Here is a 20,999-nt window from a genome sequence, read left to right on the forward strand (position 1 = left end):
CATCTCTTTCCTGCTGTTTGAGTTTTGGGACTTTGGATCCAGTCTCTATGAGGCATGCACCAAGAATATAATACTATTACTATGGTGCTGCTGTTCTCCTTTCTTTAGTTTATACCCAGGTGTTAAGACGCAAGAAATCTTTATAATACATCAATAAATATGCACTGGGTGGCCACCCTACATATATGGACAACATACATATAACCAAAGGTAGCAATGAGGGTATCACCTTCCTATTGACAAGTTGTTTGAACTAGTATGTAGGGGGCACAAGTGAAATAATGTAAGAGAATTTTATTTGTCAATGCAGCAAAAAGTTAAACAAAAATTTTTTTTTTTGGGGGGGGGGGGGGGGGAATATTTATGGCCTATCCTACAGATGTGCAATCAACGTGAAAAGGTGTGAAAAAGGTCAATTTACACGGGTCAATGAACAAGCGTGTTCGTAAGGATGCTTGTTCACAATAACTGCACTGTGTAAACAGGCCAGCGATTGGCCGCCGAACAAGCAAACGCTAATTCGTCGCCTGATTTAATCTTTTATGCTGCCCTGCAAAGCATCGTTGTCCATATGTAAAAAGGGGATGTGCTGCCAATATTATATAAATTGTATGTGGATCAAACGATAATATTAATGATCGTTCGCCCCTATACGGTTTACATTGGCATGTGTAAAGGGCCTTTAAATGTGTGCCAATCGACCTGTAATGATTGGTGCTTGTTATAGACACATATCTGCCCACGTAAACCCACCTTAATAGTTGGGGTTTTATCCCCAAGTCCCAAACTGATCAGCCACATGTATGATGAGCTGCTTTGCTTTACTTAAATAGGCCACAGCGCTGTAATGACGGGGTAGGGAGACGGACAAGTGAGCCCTAATACACCCGCAACCCAGTCCCTGCCTACTTGGACGGCCTGTCCTAGGCGACGGCGTACAACTGGGCGACGGTCCCTACACTCAATATGTGCACGACAGACAACACAAGACAGGGTACACAGAAGAGAGGGAAGTGGGGCAGTTGCCCACGGCAACACCGTGAGCAACAGGAGTAGTGAACGAGCCGAGTCAAACCAGGAGAGTACGTGGTAACAAAAGCAGAGCAGAAGAATAGTAGTCAATCAAGCCAGGGTCAATATGGAGCAGGTCAAATGTAAGTAGCAGGAACAGCAGAGCCAGGAACCAGAGAGAATCACAGGCAAAGTAAACGCAGCAAATGAAGGTATACATAGACCAAGGGCGGGAGCTAGAACCATCTGGCCAGGCTGTGATAGGTTCTCCCACTCCTGAGCCTACCAGCCTGAGTGGTAGCAGATCGAGTCACTCTACCAGACCTAGGCACAGATGCAGACTGATTAACCACGGGCGTCGACACAGAAGCTGTGTCAGGCAAATCTTTTACAAGCGCTCAGTGGAGTACCACAGCCCCTTCATACTGCTGGTAGGTTGGGTGCCAGGGGTTGGCCTCCTATTAGTCACACGTTGATGAAAATGCATTTGAAGCATTTCAGGGCTTTACAAAAATAATTGCTTTAAAAAAATAAAAATAGATTTTTGTGGAGTGGAAGACTGAAAATTTATAATTACACTTTATATTTTAGGTCTAGCATATGCTCTACTTGCCAATGTGTCTCCTGGCTATGGATTATATACATCCTTCTTCCCAGTTGTGGTGTATTTTTTCTTAGGGACATCAAAACATATATCAGCTGGTAAGTTGTAGCTGTTAAATAATTTTAATGAAAAATTCTAGAGGCTTGGGACTTCTATTTTTAAAATATGCAGATATTTTTTGTAGGTCCTTTCCCTATTGTAAGCCTGATGGTTGGCTCAGTGGTAGCTAGTCTTGTTCCCGATGACACCATGAGCAACGGAAATTCTACTATTACTAATACCACTGCTGAAAATTTGTTAAATGACCAACGAATAATCGTGGCAGCGTCACTGACATTTTTAGTTGGAATTATACAGGTCTGTATAATTCATAGAAATGTATTATTTTATTAAGTAATCATATACATGTGTTTGTTTTTGTGCTACAATGCCTTCCCCAATGTTAGTTTTAAAAATGAGATCAGCAATCATGGGTCTCAACACAGTTAAGGAAATATTCTTCGAAGAAAGACACATGATTGGGCCAGTCACTGATTCCTGTTGTGTTGGGATCATGGAAATGCACTTATGCATATGTAAAGATACACATACAAAACATAAAATATAATACTTTAGACTTCTGGTATAATATGATTCATAGTTTACACTAAAACGTATGAATTATGAAAATCACAACAAATTATGTTTTCATAAATCCTCAGATTAATTAGCATAATGCAACATGCTGGATGGGAATATATGTTTTTATTGAAAGTAATGAAATGCTATTAAAATTTTTTTACTCTTTTCTAGTTGGCTTTGGGACTTCTTCAAATTGGATTCATTGTTATTTACCTATCTGAGCCCTTAATTAATGGTTTCACGACTGCTGCCGCCGTTGAAGTTGTGATATCACAACTGAAATACATTTTTGGTCTTAAAGTCAGTTCAATTAGTGGGCCACTTGCAAATTTTTATGTAAGTAGCTTATACAGGACTGTATCATTATTAATTATATTGTGAGGAGCAGGGGAAAAGTAACATTTATTATGGATGATAGGAATTATGCCACCTAGATTATTCTCTACTCTAAATGAGGACCTGTTGGCAATTATCTGATCCCTGTGTGTCCAGCAGCTAAAACCTACCACAATAAGTTGGTAGAAGCTGCGTACGGCTTTATATAAAATGTGGTATTACTTGGTACCCATTGAAATTAATGTGCAACCAGGTAATCCATGGTCATTTTGAGTCCTTTAGAGTAGGATCCACTCTTTGAAGTGGTGTCTACCTGCCCTAATAAGGTACAGTACATGGTACAGTGTACTAATGGGACAACAACTTTAATACACTTGCTTGACTCAAAACTACATAGTAAAATAATACATTCATGAAAAGTGAACACTAGCAGGGCCGGACTGGGACTAAAAAACGGCCCTAGCACACATACCACACCAGTCCACATGAATAACTACAAATTTACAAACTGTAACACGAAATGAGGACAGCACTCCCCATGCATATACACGTGTAAAGGGGCCCATGCAAAACAGACCCGAAACAGGTTAATTTCAACATCGTTTTTGCTGTATCTTGGCAACACAGGGTTATAACATTATTCTTGTTAACCACAACCGTCAAGCAGTCTGGACTGAGATTGGGAATGTCGATGTTGCACGATTTCCACTTCAGAGTGTTTGCTCCTAGCAACACGTTCACCGATTGAGAGGCAAAGAACACACCTCTGTGGATCACTACCTGGTTGGTCATACGCCAGCGCTGTCTGTTGTTAGGGGTCACTGCAGTTCCACTTGTCACAGCAGTTCCACTTGTCCAGTCGTGGAAATTGGCCCTAGGCTGGGCAGCCTATATCTAAACAATGTATTAGCCAATCTGGATTCTGACGGACCCGACAAATGGCCAGTGTGGGTCTGAACACTAGGATGTCTCCAGAAGATATTTGAGTAAAATTATATTGAAATTACGTCCTACTACAACCTCTGAGTTGTACAAAGCTGTAGTTTGGCACCCATAAATCTCTGTGCGTCCCTACTGTATCGCTATGACTTTGATTTTTTTTCTGTCATGCCATTAGATTCAATATTATAGAGCTATTCTCCCCTAAAAGCATTGTTGTTATGGAAGAATATGTTCGTAATACAAAGCCATACGGATGGAACCATACAGCGGAATAGGAGTGCCTGTGACTTTGTACTATGGAGCGTAGTACGATGCCACAGGAACTCCGTGTACCTCTGCACAGCATCAATGCACACAGCTTTGCCATGTGCAAGCCTTAAATGTATGCGATTCTTCCTACCTGTTTAATGGTGCAATGTAACTAATGGATTTCAATTTTCTGATCCACATTTGCCCTACCTGTTGTTATAGTTTAATGCAGATGTTTATAAATAAAGAATGACAAAAAAATATATATAAATATAAATATATATATATATATATATATATATAAAATTTTTATTTTTTTCATTGTCTTCTGAATTCATAACTTTGAGCTTTTTCACTATACTAGTTATTAATTAATTTTATCATTTTCTTAGGTACTGAAGAGTATATTTACTCAAATAACTAAAACCAATGTTGCTGATCTTGTCATAGCAATTATCGTAATGATCTGTGTGTACATTGTGAAGGAACTCAACAATCGTTATAAGTCAAAACTGCCAGTGCCAATTCCTATAGAAATCATAATGGTGAGTACTGCTACCATCTTTGTTGACTGACATCGGCAGTGCCTGTTACATAACACGAATATGCATGACATTTAAAGTTTAGGTTCACGTTAAGTAGGAATTTTAATGAAGTGCTGGTAAACCTAATCCTGCAGCCTCATCTCCTTGTCAGAACTGAAATGTGTTGATTGTTGCACGTCAGACTGGCTGGGATGTCTGGACCACCCCATCATAGCTGTTTGTAGACAGTTAGGGGGCGGTCCAGACTACATAGAAAAATTGCCGCGCAACAACCCACACACTTTTAATTTCAACCCTAACCACCAGATGAGTGTACAATAGGAGAAGAAAGACGGAACTCTAAGGTAAAAAGTAGATTACAAATAAATGTAATTTAAGGTTTCCTATCTATTGAAAGACCTTTTAAAATGAACAAAATGTGAATTATCTTAAGTTCATTGAGTGTTTATGGCAGTATATCTTATGTGATATCTCCTGTTTCTTTTTATTTGCAGACAATAATTGCTGCAGGGGTGTCCTATGCATTTACTTTCAAAGTCAAATATGGAGTAAATATTGTAGGACCCATACAAAGAGGGTAAATATTTCATGTGTTAAAGGTAATCTGACCTTAGTACAGGGCTTTAGAGCCATGTTTGTACAATAGACCAATTGGTGGTTTGTTGAAGCCTACAGTCCTTTCAGGAAGGAAGGTTGTGGTATGTAACAAGCAGAATAGGGATGTGGACAAGTAAGTTATTGCCCCCTTTCTCTACGTACCCCTAGACGACTATAATGACTGCCTTGAAAATATATACATCTACTTAACTGATGTTTATTTACGTTTTTTCTCATTTTGTCCTGAAAAATTACATTTAATTCAGAAGTCTTTGCTTGAGAGCACCCAAAGACCCTTTGGTATAGAAAATCCATAGGCCACCCGACTGTTCCCTTTGGCCTCTACGAGATCACATTTGGACTTTTGAGATGTTAACACTTTAAACTCCCATACAAATGATCTAGTGTTATAAAGGCGCAAAAATTCTTTTTTTTCTAATTGAAAATAATTTATATTATGTTCCATTTCCGATACATATTAATCTTTTTTTTACACAGATATCAGGCCCCAGTTGCACCAAGTCTAGAGGTTTTTCAAGCATGCATTGCTAATTCTTTCTCCATTGCAATTGTTGGATTTGCTGTGGCCTTTTCAGTTGCTAAGGTGTATGCCATCAAACATAATTACACTATAAATGGGAACCAGGTATGAAACGTGTTCCAAATAAGCGTGTCAAATAAGAATAAACAGATCCATGCAGTATTGTTTTTGCATATGTAAATTGACGTACCTTTGTAGGCTCTGTATTCTTAAACCTAGAACCATAAGGGTATGTTCACACGGTTACTAAAATACGTATGAAAATACGGAGCTGTTTTCAGAGAAAACAGCCTCTGATTTTCAGGCGTTTTTTTTAATTTGGTTCTTTTAATTTGGAGCTTCTTTTGAGGCTTCTTTTCAGGCGTTTTTTGAGGCGTTTTTCATAGTGTTCAATGGAAAATCAGCTCCAAAAAATGCCTCAAGAAGTGACATGCTACTTCTTTTTACAGAGCGTCTTTTTACGCTCCGTTTTTTAAAACAGAGGCGTAAAAAGACGCCCTGTATGAACTAAACGCTGTTTTTCTCATTGATTTCAATGGGCAGATGTTTGTAGGCGTTCAGCTTCCATTTTATTCAGGCATTTTTCGAGGCGTAAACGCCATGAGATACACCTGAAAACACTGCGTGTGAACATACCCTTACAGAGAATACCTCCGTAATACACCATGCCACAATTTTTTTTTGAATCTGTGAGGAAAAAAACTTATGGGTGCCCCCCGTATAAAATCGGAGGTAAAGTATGTAGGTACTGTATGGGTTCATTGAACTCCATGGCCACCACATTACACCCCCTGTACCGTAGCGATTCATAAAACGACCGTCTGAATGAGTTTTTACTGCCACTTTGCCACATAGAAAGTTACATAGGTAACTATTATAAGATTAGTTGTTACTGCTGTTTCTCTGAGATAAGGCATTGCACGTTTAAAGTGTGACATTATCGGAGCCATACGGAGGTATAAGTACAATTCTGTATGTTTGTGTTTCATCTACTTGTTTGATAAATATTGTTCGTGCTTTGATTTATTTATTTTATCTTTGCATTAGGAGTTAATAGCATTTGGACTGAGTAATATACTGTGTGGGTCATTTAAAGGATTTGCTGCAAGCACATCTTTATCGAGATCATCTGTACAAGAAAGCACTGGTGGCAAAACCCAGGTAGAAAAGATACTATAATTTTGAAATTCTCAATTATGCTTTATGTATCCTGTTTTAAATACATACTGGGGCAGATATGCTAATATTATCTTAAATTTAGACAGCTTAGAATTAGACTAGATGTGCCAAATTTATCACAGTGGGTCATGATAAATTTGGTGCATCTATAGACACTTTTCTCTAACTTTATACCACCTCTTGGTTGGATAAGTTTTGCATTTAATTGATATTTTTGTCTAAAATAATTTGGCCAAAAACAAGGTGCAACTTAGGTCAGAATTCTATTGCAACACCAATAGTAAAATTGGCCTAAAGTTTTTTCATTTTCATTGTGGGAACACTCTTTAAACTTGGTCGAGTTTTCTTACATTAAAATGATCTTGCTGCTATATAGACGGGAGAAATACACCTGTAATGACTATGTATATTCTAATCTTATTATGTTGTAGGTTGCTGGAATAATATCTGGCCTGCTTGTCTTAATTGTGATTTTGGCTATTGGATACCTCCTAGAACCATTACCAAAGGTACCTGTGACTCCCCTTGTGGTTTAATATAACATAATGTGCAATGGTAATACGCAGACACTAGTTATATCTTTATTTTTGTTGTAAATAAACTTTAGCGGGCTGCAGCTATATAAGCCTCGTAAACTGATATGGATTTATGTCATTTTAAGACACTGAGGGTGCCGGAAAGGCGCAAAAGTGAAGAAAACAAAAACGGAGAAAATATGGTGGACAGTCCATACAGTTTGAACACGTTACTCCATTTTGTACCTCAAATACCGACAGCCCTAACATTTTTATAATAATGGAGGTAGCTAAGCAGTTCGTATATGAGGAAAGAAATATGAACATAAGTGCGGCATAAAGTAGTGAGGCTTGAGGGCTTCCTTCACTGTTTTTAACTTTGAATGCTGACAATTGAGGCATATACATTTTCAGCAATACTGGATTGTATTTTCCTTCACAACTTTTACCATATTAATAATCATTATCATGACTTATCACAAAACAATCTTTTCTTTTTTTTTGTAGTCAGTTTTAGCAGCGGTAATCGTGGTGAATTTAAAAGGAATGCTAATGAAGTTCAATGAAATTCCTGCCATATTTAAGAAAGATAAGTTTGATTGTGTAAGCACATTATTATTATTATTTTTATTATATTATGGTGTAATTGTCTGATTATATTTATAGTTGGAACAGTTTTACCTGTATCTCGTTATATTTATAAAGTATAACGGAAATACATAAAATAGATGATATAACATGTATGAATGCTTATAATGTGCACTGTTGGAAATTAATTACATGTTGTATATGGTTATTTAACATAACAGTAAGGCTATGTTCACACGGAGTATTTTGCCGAGTTTTTTGACGCGGAAACCGCGTCACAAAACTCGTCAAAAACGGCCCGAAAATGCCTCCCATTGATTTCAATGGGAGGCGTTGGCGTCTTTTTCCCGCGAGCAGTAAAACTGCCTCGCGGGAAAAAGAAGCGACATGCCCTATCTTCGGGCGTTTCCGCCTCTGACCTCCCATTGACTTCAATGGGAGGCAGAGAGAGCGTATTTCACGGTGTTTTATGCCCGCAGCGCTCAATGGCCACGGGCGAAAAACGCAGTGAAAAACTGAATTTTGAGGCAGATATTCCTCCTGCAAAATACTCCGTGTGAACATAGGCTAAAACTCACAGGATTGAATATAAATAAACAAAATACTTAAAATAGAGAAATGAGAATACCAATCACTGACTTCTTTATATCGCTGTATAAAATAAAATGGCCCAATACTTATGCTGTCTAATAGTTAGACAGTGTAAGCTTAGATCAGGCAGGCGCAAAATGCGCCAAATTTATCACACTGCATGCTGCATGATCATTTTGGTGCATCTTGTATGACCTGTTAAACACTTTTCTCTTCCTTATAGCATTTTTGAGGGTTACAGTATTTGCCACCATAAATTTGTGGCAGTTTTTTTTACGCATATTTAGACCCATTCTTGACCCAAACAGTAATAAATCAGCCCCAATATGATTATTCATTACAGCTCGTGTGGATCTTGACTTTCATCGCATCTATTGTTCTTGGCCTGGATCTTGGGCTTGCTGTTGGTGTAGGAATTGAACTTCTGACAGTCGTGTTCCGTGTTCAGTTGTAAGTAATTGTTTCATTGCATATTTCAGGTCATTTAGATACAACGTGCTAATGATAACCTGGCAGGCTGGAGACAGCATTTATCCCTCAAAGTTCATCATCCACTGCCCATGATCTATGTTTTCTCAGCTTTGATAAGCGGGAGCAGTGGCTGCGTTATGTTTGTGCTAAAGACATTCGCATTCGCTCATGTCATGCAGTATATGTGCAGATAGATAAATCCACTTCTTTTTTTAAATATTAGACTTTTGTTTTCTTAGCCCGGCAACTTTTCTGCACTGGCTTCTCTATCATGGAGTTCCTGCTTCCATTGCTGAGTTAGTGTTAGTTCTGTATGAATAGATTGCTTTATGATTCTCCGCACTGAAAGGATTATTTGTGCCTAAATCATTGTATAAGCAAAAGGATGTATTGCTCCTCCTGGCAAGGTGACCACCACATTACAAAAAAACCTAAGCACAGATCAGGTGGTCACCTTCCAAACATGTGGTCTACAGGATCCAGTCATTATTAGTGCATATTCTTATTAAATGAAATGCAGAAATGACACTACTACTCAGGCACGTTGGGAAGGTATAATGTAGAGAACTTTTTTTTACTGTGTCATGTTGTGTATTCTATGTAATCTTATGACATCATTTTCCATTTCCTTCAGCCCCAAGTTTGCAGAGATAGCTAATATTGAAAAAACTGACATCTACAGAAATAGGAAGGACTACAGTGATGTAAGTCATACCAGATATTATTTCCAGGAATGTGTACTTACAGATATTGTTCATTCAGATGATAATTTGTGTTACTCTGCACAGATCTGGGAGCCAAAAGGACTGAAGATTTTCAGATGCCCATCTCCACTATTTTTTGCCAATAGTTCTTTCTTCAAAGATAAACTCATTGCTGCTGTAAGTCTGTCACTCACATTTTACTCTTCGTATAATATGTTTTTTCTGTAATAAACACATTTTTTTTTTATTATTCCAAGGCGGGATTTAATCCTCTGTGGGTTCTGCGGAAGCGGAATAAGGCTCTGAGAAAATTAAAAAAATTAGTGAAGAAAGGAGAGTTACATGTCACATCGGTAAGTGGGAAGCACAACATCATATAATTTTCATTGCTTTTCTTTCTATAAAGCTCAATGTAATACAGGACCTTCTCAATGAATTAGAATATCATCAAAAAGTTAATTTATTTCAGTAATTAAATTCAAAAAGTGAAGCTCATATATTATATCGATTCATTACACACAGTGTGATCTATTTCCAGCATTTTTTTCTTTTAATGTTGAAGATTATGGCTAACAGTTAATGAAAACCCAAATAGTCTGTCAGAAAATAAGAATATTATATAAGCCCAATTTCAAAAATTATTTTTAAAACCGAAATGTTGGCCTACTGAAAAGTATGTACAGTATATGCAGTCAATACTTGGTCGGGGCTTCTTCTGCATGAATTACTGCATCAATGCGGCGTGGCATGGAGGCGATCAGCCTGTGGCACTGCTGAGGTGTTATGGAAGCCCAGGTTGCTTTGATAGCGGCCTTCAGCTCGTCTGCATTGTTGGGTCTGGTGTCTCTCATCTTCCTCTTAACAATACCCCATAGATTCTCTATGGGGTTTAGGTCAGATGAGTTTGATGGCCAATCAAGCGCAGCGATACTGTGGTTATTAAACCAGGTATTGGTACTTTTGTCAGTGTGGGCAGGTGTCAAGTCTTGCTGGAAAATGAAATCTGCATCTCCATAAAGCTTGTCAGCAGAGGGAAGCATGAAGTGCTCTAAAATTTCCTGATAGACGGCTGCGTAGACTCCGGACTTGATATAACACAGTGGACCAACACCAGCAGATGACATGGCTCCCCAAACCATCACTGACTGGAAACTTCACACTGGACCGCAAGCAACTTGGATTGATGACTCTCCACTCTTCCTCCAGACTCTGGTACCCAGATTTCCAAATGAAATGCAAAATGTACTTCCATCTGAAAACAGGACTTTGGACCACTGAGCAACAGACCAGTCCTTTTTCTCCTTAGCCCAGGTAAGACACTTCTGACATTGTCTCCGTGTCATGAGCGGCTTGACACAAGGAATGCGAGAGTTATAGCCCATGTCCTGGATACATCTGTGTGTGGTGGCTCTTGAAGCACTGACTCCAGCCACAGTCCACTCCTTATGAATCTCCCCCAGATTCTTTAATGGCCTTTTCTTGACAATCCTTTCAAGGCTGCAGTTATCCCTGTTGCTTGTGCACCTTTTTCTACCACACTTTTTCCTCCCTCTCAACTTTCCATTAATATGCTTGGGTACAGCACTCTGTGAACAGCCAGCTTCTTTAGCAATGTCCTTTTGTGGCTTACCCTCCTTGTGGAGGGTGTCAATGACTGTCTTCTGGACAACTGCCAAGTCAGCAGTCTTCCCATGATTATGTAGCCTACTGAACCAGACTGTTGGACCATTTAAAGGCTTAGGAAACCTTTGCAGGTGTTTTGTGTTGATTCGCTGATTAGAGTGTGACACCAGGTGTCTACAATCTGCAACTTTTACCCAATATTCTAATTTTCTGAGGGACTAAATTTTGGGTTTTCATTAACTGTTAGCCATAATCTTCAATATTTAAAATAAAAGAAATGCTGGAAATAAATCACTCTGTGTGTAATGAATCTATATAATGTATGAGTTTCACTTTTTTAAATGAATTACTGAAATAAATTAACTTTTTGATGATATTCTAATTCAATGAGAAGGACCTGTGGAAACTGCTTGTTTTGTCTGATATAGCAAATAAACATGTTCAAGTTAAAAGTAATAATCTCATATTTTATCATAAAATGTCATTCTTCAGAAAGGTGTTATATGTACATCAAATGATTATAAAGAGTCAGATGATGAAGATGAACTGGACAACAACACGATTGAAGAGCTGGACCAACCCATAAACACTGCAGATCTGCCCATTGTCGTTGACTGGAATGCAGATCTTCCAAATAATATCCACGTTCCAAGAATAGACCTTCATAGTTTAATCCTTGACTTTGGGGCAGTGTCATTCATTGATATATCAGGCATGAAAGCTTTGAAAGGAGTAAGTATAACAGTGGAGTTGTTCTGTTTTACATATGATAATACCATAGCCTTCTATGCCTATTTGTGGTATTTGTAGCGGCTTGGCCTGGAATTGTTATGTCCTGGTAATTAAAACACACCTCTACCCGAAGACTTAAAATTCATGTTGGGCTTATGTACCCCCAAGTTGTTAAAGGGTTTTAGGAAGCTGAGCTAGGGTCCTCGTAAAGGAGAACGGCTTTGGCTGACCATGGTTCTCTGGAACAAGATGTTCACGTGAGAACAAAATAAGAGATCTTAAGAATCAAAACATTTTTGTTTTTTTAACCCAGAGAGACACCATTTTGTTCATAAGGAAATACATTTGATGGGGATAACCTTGCTCCCGCATGTTGCAGGGAAACGCTGCAGTATAGCACATGTTGCACGTTTGAAGTCCAGAGTTGTAACCTGAGGGCTCTTGCACACGACTGTGTAGTGTCAGTTAACATCATGAACATATATGATATGTCTATTTGTCAATTGTTTTTGTATTCCAGAGGCGTAGCTAGGTTCTCCAGCACCCGGGGCAAAGATTCAGTTTGGCGCCCCCCCAACCTCTTTTCCGACATCTTCTTCCCCCTCGCCGTGTTTGTTTTCTCTACCAATCGACGTGTCATTTCTCTTTATGTAACGCGAGCATAAAATTATTTGTACATTTTACAAGCAATATGGTTCTATACACAACACCAGAACCAAGCTCAGTACATATATACAACCCCAGCACAAATACAGCTCAATTTAGTGCAACCCCTGCTGTACAGGGTTGTACGGCGTAAAACTACAGCTCCCAGCATAGCCAGAACAATGGTGAGGATATGCTGGGAAATGGCGTTTCACAAAAAATAAATCCTATCACACCACCCATCATCTCGCTGCAGATCACACAGTGACTACATTACTGATTAGAGGCAGAGTGAACATTTACATTAAGTGACTCACCGGTGACGTCTCAGATTCTAGTTCTTTTTCTCCATCCGGTCCAGACCTCTATGATGACTTCTCCCGGGGACAGCCCATTTCTGCAGTTTGCCGCTCACATGTCTTCAGCTTCTCACTTTTCCAACATTTCTGCACCTATAAATAAAGATAAAGTTCTCATTATACCACACACTACGCCCCTAAATATAATAGTGACATACACTGTGTCCCCCACACACACCATGCCCCCTGTGGATAGTGCCTGCCATAGAGCCCCCTGTAGATAGTGCCCCCATATAAACCACCCCTATATATAGTGTCCCACAAATAACTCCCCCTATAGTGCTCTACAGATAGCCCACCCCTGTATATAGCCCCCTGTATATAGAGCTCTACAGATAGCCCAACCATGTATGTAGCCCCCCTGTAGATATAGCCCACCCCTGTATATAGTGCTCCACATATAGTCCACCCCTGTATATAGTGTTTCACAGATAGCCCACCTCTGTATATAGCCCCCCCTTGTACATATAGTCCACCCCTGTATATAGTGCTCCACTAGATAGTCCACCCCTGTATATAGTGTTCCACAGATAGCCCACCCCTGTATATACTATATACAAGGGTGGGCTATCTGTGGAGCACTATATACAGGGGTGGACTATATGTACAAGGGGGACTATATACCGGGGTGGGCTATATCTACAGGGGGACTATATCTACAGGGGGACCATATCTACAGGGGGACCATATCTACAGGGCTGGGCTATACACAGGGCTGGGCTATACACAGGGCTGGGCTATACACAGGGCTGGGCTATATCTACAGGGGTGGGCTATACACAGGGGGGCTATATCTACAGAGGGGGGCTATATACAGAGGGGGGCTATATACAGGGGTGGGCTATACATAGGGGGGCTATATACAGGGGTGGGCTATACATAGGGGGCTATATACAGGGGGAATATATCTACAGGGGGCTATATCTACAGGGCTGGGCTATATACAGGGCAACTATATCTACAGGGGGGCTATATACTGGGGTGGGCTATCTATGGAGCACCATATACAGGGGTGGGCTATATCTACAGGGGGCTATATACTATATAGCCCACCCCTGTATATGGTGCTCTATAGACAGCCCACTCCAGTATATAGCCCCCCTGTAGATATAGTCCCCCTGTATATAGCCCCCTGTAGATATAGTCCCCCTGTAGATAGCCCAGCCCTGTAGATATAGTCCCCCTGTATATAGCCCAGCCCTGTAGATATAGTCCCCCTGTATATAGCCCAGCCCTGTAGATATAGTCCCCCTGTATATAGCCCCCCTGTAGATATAGTCCCCCTGTATGTAGCCCAGCCCTGTAGATATAGTCCCCCTGTATATAGCCCAGCAGATATAGTCCCCCTGTATATAGCCCCCCTGTAGATATAGTCCCCCTGTATATAGCCTAGCAGATATAGTCCCCCTGTATATAGCCCAACAGATATAGTCCCCCTGTATATAGCCCAGCCCTGTAGATATAGTCCCCCTGTATATAGCCCAGCCCTGTAGATATAGTCCCCCTGTAGATAGACACCCCCTGTAGATAAAGCCCCCCGCGAGTAGATATAGTCCCCCCCGCAGATACAGCCACACTTCTATTACAATTTAAAAAAAAAATAATAATAATTTCAAACTCACCTTATTCCCGCTCCCACGCCGTCCGGCAGCCATGGAGACCTGCTCTCTTCTGCGCAGGTCTCCAGGGGGTTGAACGCAGCGTCTATGAAAGGCGCTGATTGGCTGGGCAGGATGACTTTCCCTGCCAGTCAGTCAGCGCCTTTCATCGACGGAAGCGTCACTGGTACAAAAGGTACCAGTCGCTTCATTCGTGGAGAGGCGCTGAATGGCCGGGCACGGAACGTGCCCGGTCATTCATTGCTTCTAATTGTACCTGTGTCCTTGCGACACAGGTACAATTATAGTGCAGGAGGAGGTGGCGCTGGCGCCCCCCTCTGAACTGCGCCCGGGGCACGTGCCCCGCTTGCCCCCCCCCCCTAGCTACGCCCCTGTTGTATTCTAGTCCAAAATTATAATAAAATAATGTTTTTATCATGGACAGCTTATCAATACTGACAAGTGAATGCATAGTCCAAAATAAAACAATAATGGTCCACAAGATGAGGCGAGTGATTATTAAGGATTGTCTAGTCAATGTCATTATTTTTACAGATTTTAAAAGAATTCATCAAGGTTGATGTGGACACGTACATCGTTGCTGCAGACTGTAAGTTCACATTTTTTACAAGCTGTATCCTAATGGGGCATAATAAAAAAAATAGTTTCATTTTCTGAACCAGTGAAAAGAAAAACGAATATTTCTTACAGGGACCAACCTTTGCAGCTTCAGTTAATGACTTACCTATTTCTCATCCAAAATAAAAAAAAAAAGTGTTTTTAGATGTACAGGTGGGTAAGTAAAAGAAATAATACTTGGTTGCCTTATCTCAATCTGTTCTGATACATTCCTGCAGGGACATTTCCGGGATTCTGCCAAGGGGAAGATAAAAACATTCCATTCAGTACCCATTTAGTACATACAGTGCCCAGCTGATGTCACACATTGCCCAGATATATAACATATAGTACATTGCCCAGAGTGCCATACAAAATAGCATTATATTAAAATGCCCACATAAATCTAAACAGCACAGTCCGCATAGAACTAAATCAGGGGTGGGGAACCTTTTGCCTGCCAAGGGCCATTAAGATATTTATAACATCATTCGCTGGCCATACAAAACTATCAACTTAAAAGTTACCCTGCTATATTTGGTCAAGCATCTAACTCACCCCTAATGTGATGGCTGGAACTGCTTCTCTTTGGTGAGGTGTGTGATGTTAGATGGTCTGAGTAGGCCGCAGCTGATGGCAAATGCATTTAGGTCTTCAAATGCAGACCGCTGCCGCCTCATTCATTAGTAGTGAATGACACTACTTGGCTCCGTCCGCTCTACTCCTGCTACTAAATGTGAGTGACGTTCTTCACATTTAGGAGCAGGAGGAAGGCGGACTGGGCCAAGTAGTGAATGATGCGGCGGTCTGAGTGAGATCGGTGCGTTCCGGCAGGGCCAGACCAAATGGTTTTGTGGGCCTTATACGACCCGTGGGCAGGACGTTCCCCACCCCTGAACTAAATAAATGGTGCCCAGGGATTGCCACACGTTGCTTACTTGGAGACAAGCAATGTCCACACAGTGCTATACTGTATACTGTAGAGAGAGAGTGTTATGCATTGTGTAGATAAATAGTGCATTATATTGCCCATTTAGTGCCTACAGTGCCCACATGCAGTCTCACAGTTCCCTCATCATCGAGAAGACTCCAGTTATCACCTCTTTGTTTCTATCCTTCCTGCACTGTGAAAGAGAGTTATTCTGCCCTCTACTGGCAGCAGTTATTAAAAGCTTATAATGTCTGATTGTCATGCTATTTAGCAAAGGGAGGCGCATACCAACAAATTACAGCGTTTGAGTCTCACAGTTACTGGTTTAAGATTCAATAAATGGCTCCGAAGTTAAATGACGGTTAATATAAAGTTACATTCTAGTGGCTCATTAGTAGTAGAAATGAATTCAGAATTCTGATATGAAAGGCTGCATATATGGAATGAATGCATAGTGTTTATAACTGCAAAAAAAATACCAAATGGTGACTTTTTTGTTACTTAATTAAAAATAAATTTTATGGTACTTTTTAATTGACTTGGATTTTTATTTTTTTAACTATTTAAAATACAGCTTTTATGTATTCTATACATAGAAAATGTATCTTGCCGGCAAAGCAGATTCCGTCAGGTCAGCTGTACTGATGGCTTGGCTGAAAGCTGGTCCTGTATGTCTCTGACATGCAGAATACAGCTAATAACTATCACATCTAAGTTTATGAACCAGGACCAGCATTCACCGAAGCTACTTATCAGTCCCTCAGACCGAACAGATTCAGCTCCGACCGCAAGATACAGTTTCTAGGTATACAGGATACTTAGAAGCTGTATCTTAAAAAGTTTAATTTTGTTTTTTTTAAAATGAAACCCAATTCAAAAGTTGTTCAAAAAGAAATAAATCATTTATTTATAAAAAAAAAAAATCCAAAACTTGCCTTCAAAAGTCTTCTTAGCCTTTAAGCTGTCCATACATTAGAGATTTTGGACCATTTTCTGTTGATTTTCTCCCAATCTGAGCCTTTTCGTGACATGAATGAGTGTAAAAGAAAACGACCAAATACAGAAATCTGTGGAAAAGTTGATTCGCTGTTTTAGATATTTTTTGGCTGTTGTCAAGTGCCGTCTTGTAAACTCGTTCATTCCAAAAAACAAATCTGCAACCCATCAATAGAAACCCAGACCAGGCAACACATCAAAGCAGAGACCAATCTGTGATTTGCCGTTTTATCTTATAAAGTTGTTGTCCAGAAAGCCAACTTCACAGACAAACCATGAATGACAAGTCGTTTAGAAAATGGCCGTCTGAAATACCTAATGTATGGCCAGCTTTAGAGGCCAATGTGAAAATTGTCGATTTCAGGAATTATTTTTCTACTATAGAAAATGACATGAAAAACTATAATGTGAAGAAAAACAACACGTCATTTTCTGACGATACATTCTCTTTAATAGGCTTTCTTGTTTGCTTCACAATATATTATGTGGTGATCCCTTGGATTTTATTCTTCAAAACTGCCAAAAGTTGAGCAATAAATCTGATCCAATAGTAAAATATGATCTAAACAGCAGCCATGTGAATTTTACTTGAATTATAACCATTAGCATATCTGCATCCAACAGATTCTGTGGTGGAGAAGTTAAAGCGAAGTTCATTTTTTGATGACGAGATTAAAACATCAATGCTTTTTCTCACCGTCCATGATGCAGTCCTACAGGTGCTTGAGAATAAAGGCATGGGACACACATTGAAAACTGGGCTAAGCAAGGTAACTTCCATTATTGCTGACACAATGGGGCATATTCGCTATTACTGGTGCACAGTACTGGTATTCATTTTCTGTATAGCATGCGCCATACGAATACGACGCAGATACAGAGCTGTGAGAGGTTTCATTGTCCGGAACAGGCGCTTACCTGTCATAGCTCACTGCCATTTATCAGAACGAAAATGTTGCTTTATATGGGAATTGCCCCCTTTTTCTGACAAGCATAAATCTTACAGATATTGAAATTGGTCTGAGTTGACCAATTTCGCACGCAGATATTTTGTTAACGTAGACTCAAGTCTCACCCTACTCACTTTTTATGATTGTACTAAATGTGATATTCGTGCATTGATAAAGATCCACTACTATGTCTAGTCATTTGTCGAGGGAATAATATGATGTCACAGTAAATAAAGGTGGCTTAACTTGATTCGGTAATGTGTAGTATTCAACACATTTTCATCGTTGCTTATGATCGTCTCAACGTGTAAAAACTCATAGCCGACTACTTTTGAGTTGAAACTGCGATCGCAGATCTCCAGGTAAGCTAAAAATTGTAAGCTTAAGAACCTAAAATCGCTGTGTGTAAATGCAGTAGTTCGATAGTTTGAAACCACTCATCTAGACTTTGAACCCCGCACCAAGTGGCTATGATTATAATTTCGTTACCATATTGAGGAATCGCTGCATGTAAACACACGTTACATTTTTTTAATTCCAATTTTTATAGTCTCGCGAGTGAGATATCGACAAATCTGTAATCTCATGTTCTTCTTTCCATTGTTTTTAATGTAGGAAGCAGTCAATCTTTCCTCTGTAAATGGAGTTGTAAAACAAAACATTCACACTGAATTGAGGGTGAGTTTGATCATATAACTAAGGTACCGATGGCATGGAAAAAAAAAGAAAGGAAGAAAATTGGTTACTGCAGATACACTGATTTTTATCATTTAGCGCCATATGTATACAATGGATTTGGAGCTCTGTACTAGAAAAATGAAACTTAAAATTACTATAAAGATTTATTAAGAAATGAAAAACTTTATTAGCACAGAATGTTGGACCTAAAAATGACATGGTGTTAATAAGTGGACATTATCATTAAAGTGACTTTCCACCTTTTATCATCTTTTTTATGTCCAAAATTCGGGGATGATCATTTTCTCAATATATTCTTATAGCGCCAAAGCTTTGCTTTTGTGATACAGAGCTCCAAATCTGCATTTAAAACATAACATTTTGGCTGCTACAGCTCTGGCCAGGAATTCTGCTACCGGAGGAGCCCCTGAAGTCACTGTTCATCTATTGACAGTGACGTCTGGGGGCTTCTCCAGTCCCAGAGTAAACTGAAGCTCAAAGTGTGCTATACTTTAAAGTCTATCTCAGAATTAAAAAGAAGACGAGAAAAACGACTGGACCTGGATCCCCCAGCAATTCCAGTCCACGTCAACTATTATCCATTCTCTCATTCTACTGAACCACTGTTAAGGAATATCTTTTTAATCCTATCACTGTCCAGTGCTGTCTAGCTCTCATTTCACCATAGAATAGTATACACAGCTTGTGTGTAACTACCCATTACTCTCATAGATAGGTTTTACAGGAAATACTTCTATTATTTTGACTGATTTATCCAATTTGAACATTTTCTTTTTTTGTTTTTTTTAGGGGGGACTTGAAACAAGGTTCTAGGTATCATACCTGTCATAGATGACTATGCATGGGCTCATAGATGCTGTTCTATTCCACAGATGTTATGGACAAGATACTTCATTTGCAGTTGTACTTGAGAATTTTGGACAAAAAACCCAGTAAAGACACTAAGTCCAGATAGAAAATATTAACCATTAATTATGATAGTTTTCCCCTTTCTTCCAAACTCTGCAATACTGTTGTAAATGGTTTATTATAATTTGTTCCCTCCTGTTGTATTTATTTATATTGCATTTATTCTACCCAAATGTAAATATTAGAATTTAAGAGCAAAGACCAACAAAAAAATATTACTAAAAAAATATATTACTAAAAAATTAAAGTTTAAACCATTCATAAGACTGGTTCAATATGTGTACACTTACTGCCACTTGTGGGATCCCAAACGGCACTTCTTATCATGTAGGAGCAGTGCTCGTTCTCACGACATCATGCCAGGAGTGCCAAATAGAGAGTTGATAATTCATTGATTAGCCACGCTGCATTGCCCCTTGTTTCTAAGCTTAAAATGTTGGTACAGTTACAATCTAAAAAGTTACTACCTATGTGTAATGGTTACGTGCTACTTTATTTTCTTCAGTCTTGGCTGTTTGCTATCCCTGCTCCATTTAGACATAGCTATGATCAGTGACTTAGCCTAATTGTAGGGTGTCTAAAGTTCACCTCCTTTCTCCTCCGAGGCTCAGACTGCTGCCATGTACCTTCCCACCGCAGCTCTGCTTGTTCAGATTAACTGCTGTATATAAGCACAAGCTCACCAGGAAGTCAGTGCTAAAATCGGAATGATAGTAAACTATAAATCATCAAACCACAACTGAGAAAAATAAGTTTATCAAGTATCATTATAGGGGTTGTCCACTATGGGACAACTGATGACCTATCCACAGTATAGGTCATCAGTATATGATCGGTGGGGGTCCGAAACCCGGACCTCGCACCGATAAGCTGATACATATGGTGCAATAACATCTGGTGCCTGGAGGCAGTCGGAGCAGCTGATCAGTGTGGGGTCCGGGTGTCAGACCTGCATCAATCATACACTGATGACCTATCTGGTGGATAGGTCATCGTTGTCCAGTAGTGGACAACCCCTTTAAGTTCCATATAATAGGGAAGTGCAGGTTGTGAATCCCTAATTGGAATTTAATACTTTAGATGGTTCTTAGACATTTGGAATAGTAAAGATCCCACAAATAGGAAAATAATACACTTCTGCTCCGTTCCTGTTCTGCTGACCTTTGCAGGGCTAGAAGATAATGTATAGACTTGTAATTGTTCTTATCCACACCGCCTTCTTCTACGCTTCCATATGGCAGGGTTATTACTATTATGTAATTGATGTTATAAGATGTACAGGGCAATGGAAGATGATGTTTTTATATAAATAAATAATGATAGTATTCAAGTAAGGCCACATCCTCTTTTTGCAGACATAAACTATAAAAAACCATTACTGAACCCAAAAATATTAATACAATGAGATAATCAATATACATATATAAATATGTCAATGCACTAAA

At 39.5% G+C, this 20,999-nt stretch overlaps 1 protein-coding gene across 1 annotated transcript in view; it reads left to right on the top strand.

Annotated features, from left to right (window-relative positions):
- The window catches only part of LOC142749350 (chloride anion exchanger-like), a 33,000-nt gene extending 13,180 nt beyond the window's left edge, over positions 1-19,820 (top strand). Inside the window, exons 4-21 of the mRNA XM_075857260.1 lie at positions 1,603-1,713; positions 1,800-1,972; positions 2,408-2,572; positions 4,156-4,308; positions 4,803-4,885; positions 5,404-5,551; positions 6,494-6,607; positions 7,057-7,134; positions 7,648-7,743; positions 8,663-8,769; positions 9,425-9,494; positions 9,579-9,671; positions 9,752-9,847; positions 11,610-11,849; positions 15,007-15,061; positions 17,621-17,766; positions 18,562-18,624; positions 19,435-19,820. Coding sequence (XP_075713375.1) covers positions 1,603-1,713; positions 1,800-1,972; positions 2,408-2,572; positions 4,156-4,308; positions 4,803-4,885; positions 5,404-5,551; positions 6,494-6,607; positions 7,057-7,134; positions 7,648-7,743; positions 8,663-8,769; positions 9,425-9,494; positions 9,579-9,671; positions 9,752-9,847; positions 11,610-11,849; positions 15,007-15,061; positions 17,621-17,766; positions 18,562-18,624; positions 19,435-19,458 — 2,015 coding nt within the window. The 3' untranslated portion in view covers positions 19,459-19,820. The remainder of the gene's footprint in view (positions 1-1,602; positions 1,714-1,799; positions 1,973-2,407; positions 2,573-4,155; positions 4,309-4,802; positions 4,886-5,403; positions 5,552-6,493; positions 6,608-7,056; positions 7,135-7,647; positions 7,744-8,662; positions 8,770-9,424; positions 9,495-9,578; positions 9,672-9,751; positions 9,848-11,609; positions 11,850-15,006; positions 15,062-17,620; positions 17,767-18,561; positions 18,625-19,434) is intronic.
- Positions 19,821-20,999: the final 1,179 nt, after the last annotated feature.

The sequence above is a fragment of the Rhinoderma darwinii genome, chromosome 3, assembly GCF_050947455.1.
Source record: "Rhinoderma darwinii isolate aRhiDar2 chromosome 3, aRhiDar2.hap1, whole genome shotgun sequence".
Lineage (NCBI taxonomy): Eukaryota > Metazoa > Chordata > Amphibia > Anura > Rhinodermatidae > Rhinoderma > Rhinoderma darwinii.